Source organism: Bombus vancouverensis, chromosome 1 (genome assembly GCF_051014615.1).
Source record: "Bombus vancouverensis nearcticus chromosome 1, iyBomVanc1_principal, whole genome shotgun sequence".
Classification (NCBI taxonomy): domain Eukaryota; kingdom Metazoa; phylum Arthropoda; class Insecta; order Hymenoptera; family Apidae; genus Bombus; species Bombus vancouverensis.
In genome coordinates this window covers 21,802,392-21,822,116 of record NC_134911.1, presented here as the reverse complement: position 1 = coordinate 21,822,116, position 19,725 = coordinate 21,802,392, and the positions used below count along the sequence as shown (strand labels likewise).

Below are 19,725 nucleotides of genomic sequence, written 5' to 3'. Positions count from 1 at the left end.
TACCATGTTTCATACACATGAAAGAGACAAATAATTCTCTGATCTTTTTTATTTTTCACTAACTTAGAAGGCTATAGCGTTCTTTAGAAAACACGTAAAACCGATAGAAGTAAAAAAGACGAGAAGTCGTAAGAACTTTCGACTGAATTAAATCAACGATTTCGATTAATTTCTATCGCATTTCCTGGTGTCTTCAAACGCAATTTAGAACGAAACATCCATTGTTCCACGTGCGTAAGCGCGTGTCACACGGTCCAGTTCCGCTTCTTATGTACAAGGCAGACGACAGTCTCACGTGACGTGTCGCGCAATAATTCCTTCTTCCCTCGTTTCTTCTTCCATCCCCACCATTTGCTTCGTCTACTCTTCCTCTTTCCTTGAGATCACGATGAAACGAACCAGTGCTGAAAAAGTGCGTGCGCGTCATGGCAGCGTTGTGCAAGAGGAGAGGAGTTATGTAGAATAATTCGCGACGCCGAGAACATAAAGAAATTTTTCACGTCACACTTTCACCCAATATTTTAAACAATTTCCAAAATTTATTAACAGTGTTTTCTTTGTCGAGTGATCGCGAGGAAAAGGACGACACTCGAAGAGCAATGGGTAATGGCGAATTATTTACTACTAATTGTCAAGCGAGTGAGCGTATTGCAAAATGTTGTATGAAATTGTCATAATAAACGAGTGTCAGTGCATGTAGTGTAAAGACGACACTTTAAAGCGTGCAACTTTGTGGTAAAGTTCTTTCATAAATCTTGTGAAAACGAATAATTCATGTTTACAAAGTACAATATATGTAGATACACAGATTGATGACTTTTTGGTTTCAAGACATTTTGATTCCATATGATTATTAATGAGACCCGTTCGAGGAAAAACAGTTTAAGCGGTTCTTGTTTATAATTTCAAATGGACTGTTGAACATGACGTCCTTGAAACATTCTTTGACGGCGAATGAGTTTGAAAAAACTAGCCGACTTAAAAATAAATGATACACAGGCAACACGTGTTCTGATTGTCAGTTACTTTCAACAAACCGTTATACCGAAGGCTCTACTTACAAGTTTCTAATATTTGAAGTAAAAATTATAAAATATAAAACTAAGTACAGACACTATACAATAGTATAGTATAGCATAGTACAGTATAGGTATTATACAATAGATGTATACAGTAACGGATAAACAAAAGTTTAAAACTGATATATAGCGGATTTTAATAACTTTTGTTCTATAAATTTTTCACTATATTCGTAATAGTTATTTATTTTTTGACATGGATTATATTTATTCGTTGCTTTTATTAAATGTAAGTCCATTTTGTAAAATTATGTACTGTCTCTTAAATATTTTATAAACATTACAAACATTTATATCATAACCCGTAACTTATGGACGACAGCGTACATCCATTGTCTACTAAAACAAAATACTACAATTTCACAAAAATTGTAAAGGTTCGCAAATCTTTTTCATAGGTCCACCAGACCCGCCAGCGAGTGTTCCAAACATATGCTGTTCTACAGGGGCAACGACCATTAATTGGCGATCGTCTCCCTACGATGGTGGTTGCACGGTTACCGGTTATACCGTGGAAATGAACCGTGCCGATGAAAACACTTGGATGACGATCGCAGAATCCTGTCTTTCGTTGAGTCTCACGCTACCTGCTGTTGGAACAGACACCGTGATACCTGGTGAAAGATATCGTTTCCGCGTAAGAGCTGAAAACATACATGGGGTTAGCGAACCTGGAGAGGAATCTGAATTTGTTCGAATTCCGAAACAAGGGGAAACGTGTTTGCAAGACGACGAAGACGGTAAATATGTAGTTATAAAAGATGATAGTACATATACAGTCGAGGAGAAAAATAAATAGGCAGATATAATCAAGTAGACAGGAAGTTGGTATTATGGAAGTTTAATAAAACTACAGAGTATTAAGTTTTATTTATTATATCCTTATAGTACACAGATTATTTAGTAAATAATTCAAATTAATACTTACATGTTTATGTAAAGAAGCTGCAATTAACGCAATTTCGTTGATATTTATTTTCACTACCTGTCCACTTATCTTTGTCTTTGACTACATTTTGCAAACTTGTTGCAGCTCACAAGTTATTTAAATTTCAATCACGCTCTCGCTTTGACGTAAAAATATTTTAACAAAATCTCTATGAAAAGATTGAGACGAAAAACCACGCATATCAATAACGATTATTTTACTTTTTCCTCGAGCTTATGAAATTTGACAATGATAAAGAAATACGAGTGAGCTGAGAAACGATTCAAAGTACACAGCAGCATTTCAAATATTAAGTATTTTGTATGTAACGAAAAAAATCCATGAAACATTTGACATTTCCAGAATTCAAGCCACCGTTCGAAGCTCGAATAGTGGAAATGGAAGATGGACAATTGTTTAATCATCGATACGAGATATTGGAGGAATTGGGCAAAGGTCGATACGGAACTGTACGGAGGGTGGTGGAGAAATCTTCAGGTACGAGCTTCGCGGCAAAATTTGTCAGGACCATCAAAACGAAGGATCGAGAGCAAGTTCGAGAGGAAATTAGAATCATGAACATGCTGCGACATCCAAAACTCCTCCTTTTGGCGGCTGCTTTCGAGAGTCCTCGAGAAATCACGATGGTTACGGAGTAGTAAGCTTCCATATTAAAATAAAAAATATATTTATCCGTTTATAGAAACGTTAAAAAATAATTTGATTCGTAAAACGTTATATTCCTTAGTATTTCTGGTGGCGAACTTTTCGAGAGAGTTGTTGCTGACGATTTTACCCTGACCGAAAGAGACAGTATACTGTTCATGAAACAAATTTGCGAGGGTGTCGAATATATGCATCAGAATAAAGTGGTGCACTTGGATCTGAAGGTAAGGAAAGGTGTCATTTGTTTAGTTGAAACCTTGAACATTGATATAGATTTTACTGTTTTAAAATTATTTAAAAATTATTACTATATTACCCTAAATTATATTAATTACATTAAGTATAAGTAATTTAATAATTATGCTACCCCACAGAATTGTTTGAACTGCTGTAACGTAAATTATTATTCAAATTATTATTATAAAATTATTTTATTAATTTTCTTTAGTTAATACAAATGAATTTCTTGCAGCCGGAGAACATAATGTGTCGAACACGAACTTCCCATCAAATAAAACTCATCGATTTTGGTCTAGCACAGACACTCAAACCAGACACACCGATCAGAGTCCTTTTCGGCACACCAGAATTCATTCCACCAGAAATAATAAGTTACGAACCGATCGGTACCGAATCGGACATGTGGAGCGTCGGTGTAATCTGTTACGTTCTGTAAGCGATTAAAATACGTAATTGCACTCTTTACAAGTTTATTATATAAATAACAACGTCGTAAATGCTCAGCTTAACCGGTTTATCTCCATTCATGGGCGACAATGACGCCGAGACCTTCGCCAACATTACTCGGGCTGACTACGACTTGGAAGATGAGGCCTTCGATGCGATTTCCAACGACGCTAAGGACTTCATCAGCAGCCTGCTTGTCAAACGAAAGGAGTACGCGTTTGATAAATATACTAGCTACAGTCTTTATACTGTACAATTAGTTTTTTCAATTGGCGTGAAATACTTCGCGTTAGAGGAAAGATAAATTCTTCAATATTCATTTGTTTCTATACTTTCCTAAACTAATTTTTTCTACGCAACTTGGGCATACTCGTCGTTGCATATAATGTGACAGCGAAGGAGAATATGTAAATTTTCGGAAAAAAACTACAAGTAAATTATGAAACCAAATTCGACAATGATTTACGATTGAATCTACCGTGCAAATGTATAGATACTACGGTGTAAAGGTTGAAAATTATTCCTATGTTGCTTACGTTAGAATATTACAAGTGAAAATTACGAATGGAAATTTCGAACAAGGCTCTGAAATGCATTTAACATATTTTAGGAAAAAACAGTTTTTATGTTACGCATTAAGCTTCTACGTCCATAAGTTTCAAATATCTGACGTGCTTTTTGTATTCGATATTATTTACATCACCTTCTAACGAAATATCTGCAATCTGTATGTACTAAAACGATTGACAAGGATTGTAGAATCATACTTTACTACTGATTCAACTGTGTCCAAAATGTTCTATAAATTCTTAATCGAGGTTTCTATGTAATTAATTTATTATATTTATAGATCGCGAATGTCGGCGAGGCAATGTTTGGAACATGCTTGGATGGCGCAACACGCGGAAGCCATGAGTAGGATAGCTTTGCCGACAGAGAAGCTGAAGAAATTCATCGTACGAAGAAAGTGGCAGGTAAGAATTAATAACTCGATACTCGTTACTTTACATATTTTTCACATCGTCCGTCATTGTGATAGATTGCAATGTTTTGAGCTTGTTTAAAAACGATAAGTAATTTAGGATTTACGGTAAGTAATTTGATACTAATATCTGAAACAACTGTTGCAAATTGTCCCGAGTAAAACAGTATTGTATCTTTTCAAAGAGTAAAGACGAATATAGTTTTTTCTAAAACTGTGAAATTGATGTATCGAGAAATTCTTTTACACACAGTTGATACACTCATAACAAAAACGTTCCTTGTAAAATTCTCCGACTTTTCAGATAACGATACATTCCAGTAGTCGAAAAGAAAATCCATAACGTGGTCGAATTAATATTATAAAGATTGATTAATACCTTAACTTATGGTCGAATGAAAGCTAATAAATTCAATAGAAACAACGTTTGTTACGAGATCCATAAATTTATGATTACGATTCAGCGATACATTTACAGCAATTGTGTAATATGATGAATATCTTGCTAGAAAAAGAAAAAACAAGTTTATCAAACCGAAATGGAAGATACTAGAGTATCCTTTTGCTCTCCTGGAAAAAGACAAACCTGGACGAGGATCGGTTTCGTTATGAGCAATTCGATTAAATCATTCTAATTATGCGACCCTTTTTCATTCGAAAAAGAATTATTTTGTTTTTATCAAAACTAATCACAAAAATTCGATACCGTAGTTGCCACTAATCTAAGCATGGATTTGATCGTGTTGCGTGTGTGTGCGCTTCTGTTTGTTACGATAGAAAACAGGAAATGCCATTCGTGCACTGGGAAGGATGGCGATACTTTCAGCGAACAGCAGACGAAGTCCGACAGCGACCGCAGAATCCTCGCCAACCTCGGATCCCATTGAATCACCACGAACGATCGATTTTGACGTTTCATCGAACGAACAAAAATCACGTGACATTGACGATGCGATAGAAAAGAACAACGGGAGCACGAACGAGCTAGATACTCGAGAAAGGAACCTGTATTCGTTCTGTTATAAGACAAAGATGAACATCTCGCCAGAGGAAACGTTAGACCCGTCTCAAAAGGAAGTAACAGGGGTATCGTCGGACCTTGACGAGTCGTCATTGAAAAATGAACCGACGACGGATCACGCGGGATCGTGTTCTCAGGGAAATGGATCCGGAGGGACCCGAGAAACTGATACAGTTGAGGAAACTGAGGGCCAGAACGAAGTTCAGTCAGAGGAACTGCTTCCTATGGAGAGAATCGAAGAGGAAACCGAAATCGTGACGCGATGTCAGGTCGAGGAGCGCACCTTGATAACCGAAGAAATTTCGATTTTAACGAGTGTAACCGTGGAAGGAAAAAGTTTGATCGACTTCAATGACAAATCGCAATCTTATCAGGATTTACTTTGGGACGAGGTTACTACAAAATCAACGATCAATGATGAGATTAATTCTCCGGAATTAGTGACTTCAGAATGCAAACAAGACTCGACTTGGAACGTGGAAGAAAAGACGGTCAGTGAGGATACATTTATGGAAATAGACAAGGAATTGAAGCAGAAGACGGACCGAGAATCGAGTGTAAACTCGCAGAAGTCGCGTCGGGTTTTCAGAGGCGACTCGCGAGATTCTGGGATCGGAGATTGTATTTCCAATTTATCCGCGTCTTCGCAACAAGTGAACGAACTGGGTATTTCGTCGATTAAAGAAGAAGAGGCGGACAACGAAAATAATAGCGACAACCTTAAAAACGTGTTACAAAAGGTGGAGCAATTTGAAAGTCGTAGGACATCGCTCGAGGAAATCAGCGAAATGTCAGACGCGGGAAACATTGAAGTTTCGGACCCAAAGAAACATACCAAAGGAAGTATCGAGGTAGCTACACTGAGTGGTGTGACTAAAGCTTCGCGTGAAATTAATCGACAGCATGAAGGTGTGTTCAATAAATAATTTTCGTTCTCCTTTTTTTTAACTAATCGAATTCTAACGAGTAACAAGTATTTTTCGATAAATGATTTTGCTACAACATTTATGAATTGATATGTTTTTAGTGCCCGACGAAATTGAGGACCCAAGGCTACTAATCGGAAGAATTCGTAGCAAGTTCGTTCCGACCGGAAACGTGAGTCGTACCGCCAAATTATTCGAGAAAGAGGCAGCAGAATCGAAATCACCGACGAACGTACCGCACGTGTCGCAACGTACAAATCCTGTGGTCACTATGACGCCAGGAAAACCACACAACGAGAGGATACAGAAAGCTTTCGCCTTTTGGAATAAATAAGCCGTGAACGAGTGCATATGAGTCATCATCGATATCACTCGGAGAATAACCGGTATTTTTCGATAAATTGACGAATATTTTAAAAATCGTTTGACTGAAACTTTATGGGTTATTACACCTAAAAGTGTTATTTTCGTGTTTTAAAAGAGTCACGGATGAATAGAATTATTAATAATATATAAGTTGTTTTTTAAACATCGAAACGTGCGTTGTGTTATTACACAAACAATAATTTAATCATACACCAAACCTCGTTAATAATGACGAAAATGAAAAAAAAAGAGAAAGGGTAAAAACTGGAACTTTATCAACGCGATAGTGACGAGTTGAAGTTTAGTCTGAAACAATTCTAATCGCAAGAAAAGAAAAACATATTTATTTATTTAACGACAAGTTTCTTATCAGCCCCACGTAGCCTGAGATGAATATTTATAGCATAGGTACAACATATTTACAATTTATTTCATTGCCATTCTTTATCTCTTCTTCTTCATCGAAATTGCACTGAAAAACATTTCGGCGCATTGAAATTACGAATAAGACTTGATCCTTGACATTTACATTTTCTGTTGTGTAGATATCTTCGATGATTTCGAGAGTTTTGATTTCGAGATACTCGCAAATTTATTGCAAACGAGAAAGAAAGATGCGTTTGCATGGTCGATGCGTGTAAATAGCTGTCAGTAACATTTTACAAGCGTAGAAAATATGTAATGTATTTATTACTTCCTTTGCACCCTTTGCTTTCTTACAAACGTAAGAAAGCGATTACATGTATTATTATAAATTACATGTGAATAAAAAGAAATAAAAATTCTCCCAAAATTAATTTTCGTCCCACGCAAAAAAAGATTGATATAGTCTACTTAAAGGATAAAAGATGTGGTGAAATAGGCAGCAACTGTAACTCGTCGTCAATTTTCAAATAACACAGATCTTCCTTCGTTGCAGGCTTCCAATCAACGTTGACAAACTCATCTTTGACCGAGGTAGGATTCCTATATTAAACATATACGATATATAAATAAATAAATTCGGATTCATGCTTTTCGAAATCACGTTGAAAATTTACCCAGTTATAGCAAAATTGGTCCACATTCTAGTCATTCTTTCTAACGTAATCCTGTCCTTCGTACCAATCGCTGGTGGATCAGGATGTTCAGTTTTACATTTGGGTAAGTATAGCAAATACGCGACATCGTCGGTATGAGACGCTCCTGCGGTATAAGAGCAAATATCGTGTTTGATAGTTGTGTACATAATCTGATAATTATGCGGCAATGGATCTAAAAATTAAAGTTACCAGAAATCTGTCGTGTTACTAGAAGATCCGTCGGGGTTTTCTCATTGCCAACGTATGAAAATACACAGAGATAACTAGGCGCGGTCGTTCTTTTCACGCGATCCTCTAGCAACAACATCGCGGGAATGCCGAAATTAATAAGACTGAGTAATTTTGAAAATTCGGTTAAATTTTCCACGCTGATCGGTTTTCCATCGAAGTATTGATTTTTTACCAACGCGAACAATTTTTCCATTTCTGCATCCCCTAATTTCTTCAATAATCCCAAATTTTTCACGTGACCATAGAGATACTGGTTGAAAGCATTTATTAATTTTCCGCTCTTATCTGAGAAACACGAAAATCGCACAGTATAATTGTTCGTGTAATAAACAATTATCTTTAATATCTTCCTCTTTTTTCTTTTAAATTTTTTACTATACTCACCTTTTATGAGCATCAAATATTCGTGTGCCGTGTAACTGATTATCACGGGCACATCTGCTTCTTTCGTAATTAATTGTTCGATCGGTTCTGGTAAAACAGGATTCTCTGCCACTTCGTCACTGTTGGGTCTAAAAGGTAGGATACTGGCCTTCTCTCTCTACAATACAAAATGACGAGTTCAAATTCTTTGTTTGTTCTAATCTCCAATTTTTGATTATAATTAACGAAGTATGTTAAAAAAAAAGTCGTTGCCTCCGGAGATAAAAGTGATATTTGGGCTTTTACGATGTCCTCGGCAGGCACTGTTCGTAAAAATTCAAAAACTTCGACAGGATCATTAGAATGTTTGCCAAGAAGCGAGGCAAGTTTAAAACCGCCTTCAGAACCATTTTCAATCTCGGAATTTGCCCAAGGACACGTCAATGTACCACTCTGCAAAATCGCTTTGTGAAACAGTCCTAAAAATCGACATAGAACTAACAGGATTAACAAATCTTTTCGAAACCTCGATATATCTCGATAAATCACAAAACATTTCGGTGCATTGAAATCACGAATAAGACTTGATCTTTGACATTTACATTTTCTGTTGTGTAGATATCTTCCATGATTTCGAGAGTTTAGATTTCGATTAATTTTATGAAGAACGTAGTCAAAATCACGTTTTACCTTTCGCCCGAGGCGATACGAGTAAGGAATGTACCAAAGTTGCTCCAGCGCTAACTCCAAAAATCGTAACGTTATTGGAATCTCCGCCAAAGTTGGCGATATTTTCCTTCACCCATTCTAGAGCTGCGATTAAATCTTTTAAGCCTAGATTTCCTGGCGCGACTCGGTGACCCAAATTTAAAAATCCTTGAAATTTAGAAAACTGGATAATTCTAGAGCCTTTCTGTTTATTCGTAAAGTAAACATTTTGTTTCTAAATTGCATGCACAATCTCTTTTTTGATATTTTGCGAATGTATGTAAAACTGAAGCAAAACTAACCGAATGCGCCAAGCCTGTAGTTAGCTGAGACAACTACAACATCTTTGGCGAGTAAATAGTCGGGCCTCGATTCGTGAAAACTCGAATTGCCTAGTATGAATGCCCCTCCATGAACCCAGAACATAACAGGCTTCGATTGATCGAGAGAATTCGTGTAAACATTCAAATAAAGACAATCTTCGTTGCCAATAACATCGAAAGGCGGATTTTCTTCCAACTGTAGACACATGTATTTCGTGTCTTTGGATGTATCCAAGATACCAGTCCATGATGCAGGTGGTTGAGGATCCTATTTTTGTAAGAAAAAAAAAGAACACTTGGATGAAAAATAAATACAACATTACATGACGCACTACTTTAACTATCTGTACAAATCATTCGTATTAATCAGATTCTATTAAACGGTACTTTAAACTTGCTGTAACGTTAGGTAATTTCTTCAAGTTGTTTCCAATGGTAAATAATTATTCCGAATAGCTTGAACAAAATGTAATAAAATAATTTCGATTCCACAATTTTTCGATTTCGCGTGAACGATATAATTATGGGAATTGAGTTCATACTCGAAAACCGAGAATCATGAAATAGGAAAAAGATTGGAATTTCAACTCCGCTAGTACATATTTCTTACAATTCTTACAAATTAGAATTGCTACAAGATGATATTTGACATGGCGTGATAAAGTTGAAATAAGTCGAGAACAAGTACCGGAAACGTACCCTAAATCTAAGATTTCCGATAGGAGGAGCGGCGAAAGGTATCCCTCTGAAGGCGTTATATGACAATCCTAGGCAACTTTTCAATACTGCGCCTTCCAATTTTCCTTCCTTCACAGTTACTAACGGTTTGCCCATTGTTCACAAAGTTCTTGCCAACTTGATACTGCCATACCTTTTCGCGTACAAAACCGTGTATACTCATAGCGATATGAATACTATCCAATTCTTACTGTCACATCCATTAGTATTATCAGACAAATCGTTAAAGGTATAAATTTCAAACGACAATAATCTACGTTACAAAACTTATAAATATGCAGTCTATATATTATGTAGTCTTCGTGTCTAGATATACAGAATATATTATTGTTATTAACGGTACTACATACTATTACGATTACTATATTTATAAGTAAGTGGCCAAATATTAGAATTTAATCTCGAAATTAAGATGAATAATCTGTGGAAGACACAATGTTTGCGTTGAAATAATATTATGTGATGTTTATTAAACAAAAATTACAGGAAATATAAGTGAGCGTTGTGGAACGTTGACAATTGGCCAGTTATTCTTAGATTGACTGACTTAGTGACCCATGGCCCCTGAAGAGATTTTGAACCCCACTCTCTATGCAGTAATGAGTGTGACCTGTGTAGACGTCTGTGTGGCGGCACATGCCACGGAACCTTCCAGAAGCTTTGCGATACAAAGCGTGCCCAATGTGCCATCCATATCCTTACGCTTCTTCCGCCGAATTTTCGGAAGAACATGCACGCACCAGCCGCCATGGTACATCTAACGAACGCATGCTAGCGGGGATATCGCAGGGCAACGAAGGGAAGAATCCGTTCGATCAATCACCTCATCTGTATGCGATTAATATCGTTGTATTCCAACATTAAAGAATACATATAGTCTGGAATATGTATAGTATGAATAGTATGGAATATAAAATTACATTTTTGGTAAACGCTAAAATATGGATAACATGGTCGTTCGTCTATACTGACGATTGTACAAAAAATGTTAGAGTATAGGAGATCCTTGGGACCCGCTATCCTACGACGCAGTACCGCAGAGGATTTCACGTATGGCACCCTCGAGAATTTTGCCCTTATCTTCTTAAAACCAAGAGTGACGAAAGTCAGACAACCGCTGCGAGCGTTCAAGGCTCGCGTTTGCTTATATTTGTACGAAACATTGTTCCTATCGTCGATGATTAGCAAAAACCGTGTGCGAGGACACAAACACGAAGCAAATAGCAACTTCTGTTTTCGTTTTCCTTATCTTCTATACGATAAGTTTTACAAACTAGAAGTTAAAATATCTACTACGACAAACTATTAGTTTGTCTACGTAAGTGGGTTAATAATTTTCTGTAGAGAATCTCGAGTTGCATCGATTAACGTTCCTAAAAAAATATATCATTTCATTTAAAAAACAAATCACATGACTAGTAATTAAAACTGAAAACTAGTGACACCAACATATATATGTCTCCTTCTTCGAAGCTGTTCAACTTTTATGCGAAAAACTTGCCGATATAATTAACAGCAGTGAAAATATTTCAGTTCCTAAAAAATATATCATTTTATTTAAAAACCAAATCACATGACTAGTAATTGAAACTGAAAACTAGTGACACCAATATATATATGTCTCCTTCTTCGAAGCTGTTCAACTTTTATCCGAAAAACTTGCCGATATAATTAACAGCATTGAAAATATTTCAGCTTAAGGTCTCGAGTAACTCGCCCTGTATACTTTGCTGTCCTTGTATCGGATATTTTTCTAAAAACTATCGCCTGACAGTGACATTAGCTTTGGCATAACGTTTGATTTAGAAATAATGGAGGATTTAAAAATTCCTCGGAAGCAACTGATAAAAGTAATGCGATACCAGGAAATATATCGCGTTCAAAGCAATTGTTCTCACGATATTATATGTATACATATATCTGTAAATGTAATACAGTAAAATCTCATTAACTCGAAAATATCTATAAGACAAAACTTTTGTTCATTCTCTTCCGCTTCGCTGTAAAAGCTTCTGCAAATCTATACAATATAAAGATAGAAGAATATAGAAATATAATCTCCCTTTAGCTTGAATCATTTCCTGCACGTGTAGATGCGTTGTTTTACCTCTGTAACTTGGATTCAGAGAAGCTCGACCTCTTCGAGTCGAGGTCCACCCACATAAATTACGGTTTTATCATCGCTGCATCTGGAGCTCGAAGTATCGTGCCATTATACGTCTCCTATGCAAACTGAATGTGTTTCGTCAGCCAAATAAAAAGCAAATTACGCGCCTCTGCGTCTTTGAATATGTGTAAATCGAAAAATATAATCCATGTATAATAAGGTCTCCGTATGTCGAGTTCTCGTTCGTCAAAAATCTCACTTACTGGAAAACTTCGATAAGTCGAAACCTCCACAACTGGAAAATTTCAACTATTCCCGTGAAATTCGAGTTACCAAGATTTTACAGTATTTATAATTGTCATATCGTCGATTTAAAATTTATTGAACACCTTTCAGACAACTTTATCGTAATGTTTTCGTTCGTACGAAAGATTGTCATATTTAACATAGTCAAACATCTGGTGATTTGTAGCGATTGATAAGCTGTGGATCGATAGTGGATATTAAAGGAAAAAAGTAAACACGATAATGATTCATTTTCGTGGCACACCCTGATTGTAACTGAGTCCCGATGAGCGATTGATGGATGGTATAATGTTTAATTCAGTTATCAACTAGCGGGCTGGTTTGAAGTTTACTATATAAAAGTCTGAATCAAGATATCTGAGAAAAAATTGCTAGTCGATACCTAATACGCGATAAATGCGTTTAAGATACTTGTCGGAGTTAGTTGATATATCAAGTCCCTTACGCTTTGTGAACTGTGACATACCGATACCGGCTGCGACAAGTGCAAGTTGAGCTCTGCAACTTTGAAACAGGTAACGTTTATTTAACAATTCTTATTTATTTAACTTTGTTTTATATTTAATATTTATGTAGCGTCGTATGTGACAGTGGATAAAAGTTCTGTTTTACTATGTTAGTTTTTACTGTGTTTGGTAAATTTTATCGCGAAATATATATTTACGCTTGAAAATTTCTTTCGTTCAGCAATGTTGTCTATTTTTAATACTTTTCACAGTGCGTTATTCATTTTATGCGTTCTAGTATTATTTTTTATTTCAGTTTTATAGCAAGCAAGTGAAGACGCCGTTTGTCGCTATTTGTCTTACATACACACCTGTGTCAATTTAAAGGTAAAAGTACATTCGAAATATAAACGTGACGTTTAACGCTAGATTTATTCGAACTTCTCTTCGAAAGAACTCTTTCCTGTATTTTATTTTCACAATTATAGCTAGTACTCGTACAACGATATGTGCGATCTTGTTAAAATCGATAACAATTTAATTAATCAATTTAAAAACATTAACGCGATATATGGAATTAAGCTCTCCGTTATTTGCATTTCCATCGATGAAATTTCTATCGTTAATAGTTAACAAAAATTGCTTATTATCAGATGTTGAAGGCGCTGTTCCTGATTGCTTTTATGGCGTATGCCACTGCGAACAACACGACTGATAGTAAGTATGAAATACATAATTACCGATAAAACTAACGATCAATAAATTTCTGTTTAAGCCTCGTTATCGGTATCGTTAAATAATCCCGTAACCCTCGATATATTCTGTTCTATTGAATTGCAATAATAAACAGCTTAAGTTATAGTAATAATGATAATCCGTTTCCGATAATCAGAGAAAATCATTTGCTACTATGGTAGCTGGTCAGCCTATCGTCCTGGACTTGGAAGATTCGAACCAACCGATATAGATCCCACTCTATGCACTCATATAATCTATACCTTCATTGGTATCTCTGAGAATGGCAACATCAGAATATTGGATAAGTGGATGGATCTACCAAACGGTAGAGATGGTTATGGAAAATTCACCAGACTTCGTCAACTGAATCCAGAAATGAAAGCTTTGATAGCGATAGGTGGTTGGAACGAAGGTTCCTCCAAGTATTCCAAGGTTTTCGCGAATCCTATAAAACGCGCGCGATTCATCCGGAGCGTGATTACATTTCTGCAGATGTACGATTTCGACGGTTTCGACATCGACTGGGAATATCCGAACCAACGTGGCGGCAATCCATTCGACATACAGAACTATGTCACGTTGTTGAAGGAGATGAGAGAAGAATTCGACAAATATGATTACATCCTCAGCGTGGCGGTGGGTGCTGTTGAAAACTCAGCTTCTAAATCTTATGATATTCCACAAATGGTGCAATATCCTCACTTAATTAATTTGATGGCGTACGACTTGAATGGACCGTGGAACGATTTCGCAGCGATTAACGCTCCTCTATATTCGTCCTCGCAGGAATCTGGCAAACAAGCTAAGCTCAACATGGTAAAATTGCATTCTCGGTTATCTTCAAATTTTATTCGAGTTTGGTATCAAACGAAATATTCGATATATCGATTCTGATGTATGGGAACATTTACGTTTTAGCACCGGTCTGTTGAATATTGGCTCGAACAAGGTGCACCACCTGAGAAACTCGTTGTTGGTATTCCTGCTTACGGTAGATCCTTCACCTTGGCGAGTCCCTCGAAGAATGACATAGGTTCTAAAACCATCGGTCCTGGAAAAGCTGGTCCTTACACGCGAGAAGCTGGTATGCTTGGTTACAACGAGATCTGCGAATATATTCAACGGGGATGGACGGTGCAACGCGAACCTGAACAACGTGTACCTTATGCTTTCAAGGGCAACCAATGGGTTGGATACGATGATACTATGTGAGTATTCGCTGTTACGTGAACGTAAAAAGAGAGATAAAAGATATAGAAATAAGAATGTAAAGTAATATGTCTATGTTGCTAGATCTGTCGAAGAGAAGGCCAAGTACGTCATGTCTAAGGGACTTGGTGGTATGATGATGTGGAGCATCGAAACCGATGACTTCAATGGTGTATGTGGTGATAAGTATCCGCTTCTACGCACCATAAATAAGGTGTTGAGAGGATATATTCCAACATCGCGTGATCGAAACTAAACCATCAACGCTATCGTCATCGGATTCTGCATGCACGCAGGAACACTATGTTCGAGATCCAAAAGATCGTTCAATATTTTACTATTATCGACACGTACACAACAAATATCTGGTAAATACATTTCATTGCATTTCTAGAATTGTATTTGATAAAACGTTCAGTGGTTGCAATTATAGATATGAGATGCAGTGTTCCTGGTTGTTAGATCGATGCGAAGATATAAAATAAGATATGCGTTACATTAAACGAGATAATGTATTTTGTAACGGAACGTAATATTTTAAATACAGTTCTAAACATGCTGTAATAAATGATTATTTCAAAAAACGACTATAAATGATTATAAAATAAAACTAATATCAGCTGTCATCATTACCAGTTATTACCATTAGCATTATCACTTATCATAGCTACATTGTCATGGCATGTATTTCCTCTAATAAAATTATATTAACATATACATATCCATATACAATTCTTTCGTGAGCAATAACATCACATAGAATTGGAGAATAAAGTTGAGAATTAGGAGAGCATGAATATTCTTCCTGTGTACAAACTTGGGCCAAAATAATAATTATGAAACTCATTTAATAATAATCGATCGATCTCGAGCCGTTTGTATAGTGCAATTAAAAGCAAAAGGCACTTGTAGTTTGAATTCGATTGAAATAGGAATTGACGTTCCCTGGAATTGCTTCAACCTCGAGTATCGCAATACGAATTACAACAACCCATTTTGTTACTCGCCATAGTAAGTATGTATTCGATAATACGTCGATACCACCGAATTTCAAGAATATCTATCTAACAACGTTGTGTTTGATGACGGAAATGCAGCTTTCCAATTTTTCTCAATGTTTTCCTGCAATATTCTCCTATTCCAAAAAAGATTATTTGTGAATATCAAAATAGTAATATTGATACCTCGTGTTGACTAAAATAAGAATGTCTTCATTTCAATAATATTCTGTTAATTACTGTTATGCATTCTACTTGTAGAATGTAGAGTTTCCTGGAGTTGACACTAAAGTAAAAATAAACTGTGGTGGTCATGTAGCACAGATTTATGGTATGTGTCAAGCTATTTTTAAGGCTTTCGTGGCATATTATCAGAAATGTAAGCATTGAAAAATTCAATAGTAGATACACATATGTATATAAATACATTATTATTATTATTTACATGAAATATTTCTGTGTAGATATCGATGTAACAAAGAAATAGAAAGTAAGAGCTACTGTCATTCGGTATGGCCGTACACTTATAGTTGCTGATCTAAAACGTTGTGAAGCAAAAAAATTTGGTGGTCCTAATGTCAATTTTTGATGGTAGATTCCTTTCGAATCGTTAAAAAGCATCAATAGCCCGTTAGCCTGTTTCGTGTGAAACCTGAATTTTCATTTCTTGTTTCTCTCTTTCTTTTTAAGAAGATATTCTTTTTTGAAGAAGATATTCTTTTTAAGAAGATATTCTTGTTTGCTGATTAACGAAGAGAGTGTAAAAGAATTTTATCTTGTTGTATGGCGAAATTGTGCAATGAGTGCCATTTTATAACTCTTAACTGTATTTCTGTTTTATCGGTATGGTCTAAGGGAGAATTGTAGAAACATAATAAATGGAAAGGGAAAAGAAATTCAATAGAAGAAACAAGTTGAATAGAAGAACTGAATTGAATACAAGAAACAAATTCAGTGGAAGAAACAAATTCAATCGAAGAAAGCTTAGTAAAATGCTATAATATATGTATAATTATTCCCTGATTGGTAAGGTTCGAACATTATTTCGTAACATCAGCTTCTTTCTTTTGTTCACTTCCTTTATTTCTCTCATTCTTCTGAGCCTTAAGCATATTACAAATTTAAGGTGCTATGAAATATTCAAATATGTAATGTTTATATGCAAGTTTCAGTGTAAAAGGAGAATAGTTCTTTATATTTCGCTCCAAGTTAGATAAGTATCATTGTAAAGAATACAATGGACTTACAATGGACTTAACATATGTATCTATCTTACGACTAATTACAACTAAAACGCAAGCATCTCACGGTATCCCACAGTATCCAACGGCGTCCTATGGTGTCCCACGTTGCAGTCCAGTCTAGATCATCCAAAATTCTCTTAGAGGCATTTGGTGATCCAAACTGGACTGTTGCGTAGTTCTTGGCTTGGCATCGTTTTCCAAAAATTAATCACTTGATTAATCTTTGGAAAACGATGCCAATTACCAGGTCTCACCACGAGGAGGTGACTACGCAAGAGACCCGCCCATGGGTTACTTAACATTACACATGAATCTCGACATTCAACCTGTTGGCAGAATGTCGAGTTTTGACTCTACTTAACCATGGGCCTGCGTATGGAAATAGTTGTTTCGTAGCCTAACTGCGAAACACATATCTCCAACGCAGCGCTTACATGAATCTTTACAAACGTAGAACAAAGCCTACGTAACGCAACATCCATCTCCCACACAACGATTACATCGATCAGTACAAATATCGTACAATAATTCGCATCCCTACTGGCATCATTCGGTATCAAACACACATTTATCTAACTTGGAATGAAAGGAAGAAAATGTAGCTACTGACACTGTATATACCATTTCGTGTCTCGCAGAAGGGACATACGAGTCGCTGTACTAAACTAGTTATCGTTCTATTTTTGCGACACTGTAAGATATTGAAGATACTAAAAATTTATAAACTCTCACGTGATCTCAATAAGTATCCCTTAAAAATGGGTAAACAAGAAAATGCCCGATGAATCAGATGATAAAGGAAAAAATCGCGGCGCGCTCGAAACGAACGAGATCGCGATCTCTCGAAAGAACTAACAAACCTACACGACGTACTCCCGTACACGAGATAACCCCGAGGTTCAGCGGAAAGCCCAAGAATTGACCGTTACTCGATTCCTGTTTCGCCGTTCGAAACTTACACGAGTCGCGGTCGATGGCGCCGACCGATGATGCCAGTGAATCACGGGTAATTCAGCCGAGGATCCAGCACATAGGCCAGCAACTTAACACACTCCAACTGAACATGTGGAACCCGGGGATGGACCGCTGAACAGGATTACGAAGGCAAGAGGCCTCAACTGAACAGTGGGGTCCACTCACGGGGAGGGACCGCTGAACAGGATTACGAAGGCATTGACCTCAACTGAACAGTGGGGTCCACTCCCGCGGGCCCGAACAGAATTACGGAGGACGTGAAATTGCAGGTCCCTGACCGAGTACCAAAGTACCAATCGGACAGGACTGCAGATCCACGACTGAATCCCCAACAGATACGCTAGCATCACCGGCGCGACAACAACTCCCGCGATCCGATGCGAACGTCGAGCAGTCGTCGAGCAGTCACCAAGACAGAGGTGTCCTTGGGGCGACTTACGAATCCAAAGAGTTGTCCAGTGCACGTTGACCCGCACGTACGCGAAATACGCGCGAGCGAGTACGTCACGCTACGGTTTGAAAGAACTGAGTGATCGCGAACCGATAAATCGCGAGTACAATAAGTACTGTGTGGTAAGCGAGTGAAGGGAGATGAGATCTTTCTTTTTTTCGTTCTAAGGTGGATAAATGTCGTTGTACAGAATGAGCTCACAATGCACTTAACATAGGTATCTACCTTACGATTAATTAAGACGAAAACGTACGCATCCCACGGTGTCCCACGGTATCCCACGGTGTCCCACGGTGTCCCACGGTATCCCACGGCGTCCCACGGCGTCCCACGATGTCCAACGGAGTCCAACGGTGTCCAACGGTGTCCAACGGTGTCCAACGGTGTCCAACGGTGTCCAACGGTGTCCAACGGTGTCCAACGGTGTCCAACGGTGTCCAACGGTGTCCAACGGTGTCCAACGGTGTCCAACGGTGTCCAACGGTGTCCAACGGTGTCCAACGGTGTCCAACGGTGTCCAACGGTGTCCAACGGTGTCCATCGGTGTCCAACGGTGTCCAACGGTGTCCAACGGTGTCCAACGGTGTCCAACGGTGTCCAACGGTGTCCAACGGTGTCCAACGGTGTCCAACGGTGTCCAACGGTGTCCAACGGTGTCCAACGGTGTCCAACGGTGTCCAACGGTGTCCAACGGTGTCCAACGGTGTCCAGCGGTGTCTAACGGTGTCCAACGGTGTCCCACGGTGTCCAACGGCGTCCAACGGCGTCCAACGGCGTCCCACGGTGTCCAACGTTGTCCCACGGCGTCCAACGTTGCAGTCCATTGTAGATCATCCAAAATTCTTTTCGCGGCATTTGGTGACCCACACTGGACCGACGATGTCCCACGTTGCAGTCCAGAGTAGATCATCCAAAATTCTGTTCGCGGCATTTGGTGACCCACACTGGACCGACGATGTCCCACGTTGCAGTCCAGTGTAGATCATCCAAAATTCTTTTCGCGGCATTTGGTGACCCACACTGGACCGACGATGTCGTACGTTGCAGTCCAGTGTAGATCATCCAAAATTCTTTTCGCGGCATTTGGTGACCCACACTGGACCGACGATGTCCCACGTTGCAGTCCAGTGTAGATCATCCAAAATTCTTTT

At 37.8% G+C, this 19,725-nt stretch overlaps 3 protein-coding genes across 5 annotated transcripts in view; 2 read left to right on the top strand and 1 right to left on the bottom strand.

Moving 5' to 3' along the window:
- Positions 1–7,440, top strand: part of LOC117159413 (uncharacterized) — a 76,374-nt gene extending 68,934 nt beyond the window's left edge. For 2 of the 3 annotated variants that reach the window (XM_076619228.1, XM_076619262.1), the window contains 8 exons: positions 1,478–1,819; positions 2,371–2,665; positions 2,756–2,897; positions 3,146–3,345; positions 3,418–3,570; positions 4,211–4,334; positions 5,120–6,272; positions 6,391–7,440. In XM_076619228.1, the coding sequence (XP_076475343.1) occupies positions 1,478–1,819; positions 2,371–2,665; positions 2,756–2,897; positions 3,146–3,345; positions 3,418–3,570; positions 4,211–4,334; positions 5,120–6,272; positions 6,391–6,623 (2,642 nt within the window). In that variant the 3' untranslated portion in view covers positions 6,624–7,440. The remainder of the gene's footprint in view (positions 1–1,477; positions 1,820–2,370; positions 2,666–2,755; positions 2,898–3,145; positions 3,346–3,417; positions 3,571–4,210; positions 4,335–5,119; positions 6,273–6,390) is intronic. The other variant, XM_076619304.1, reaches the window with a different exon arrangement.
- LOC117159412 (esterase FE4-like) lies at positions 7,324–10,264 on the bottom strand. Its single transcript, XM_033339228.2, has 8 exons — positions 10,062–10,264; positions 9,342–9,630; positions 9,022–9,207; positions 8,605–8,810; positions 8,353–8,509; positions 7,927–8,253; positions 7,696–7,840; positions 7,324–7,621 (listed from the first exon to the last, which is right to left on the bottom strand). The coding sequence occupies exons 1-8, from the start codon at positions 10,194–10,196 to the stop codon at positions 7,486–7,488; spliced, it is 1,581 nt and encodes a 526-aa protein (XP_033195119.2). The 5' UTR covers positions 10,197–10,264; the 3' UTR covers positions 7,324–7,485.
- Positions 10,265–12,879: 2,615 nt separating this feature from the next.
- On the top strand, positions 12,880–15,623 carry LOC117159439 (chitinase-3-like protein 1). The gene is given in 7 exon segments (XM_033339274.2): positions 12,880–13,028; positions 13,276–13,346; positions 13,613–13,676; positions 13,852–14,513; positions 14,616–14,905; positions 14,991–15,149; positions 15,151–15,623. Coding segments are annotated over 5 exon segments (1,416 nt in total). The 5' UTR covers positions 12,880–13,028; positions 13,276–13,346; the 3' UTR covers positions 15,392–15,623.
- Positions 15,624–19,725: the final 4,102 nt, after the last annotated feature.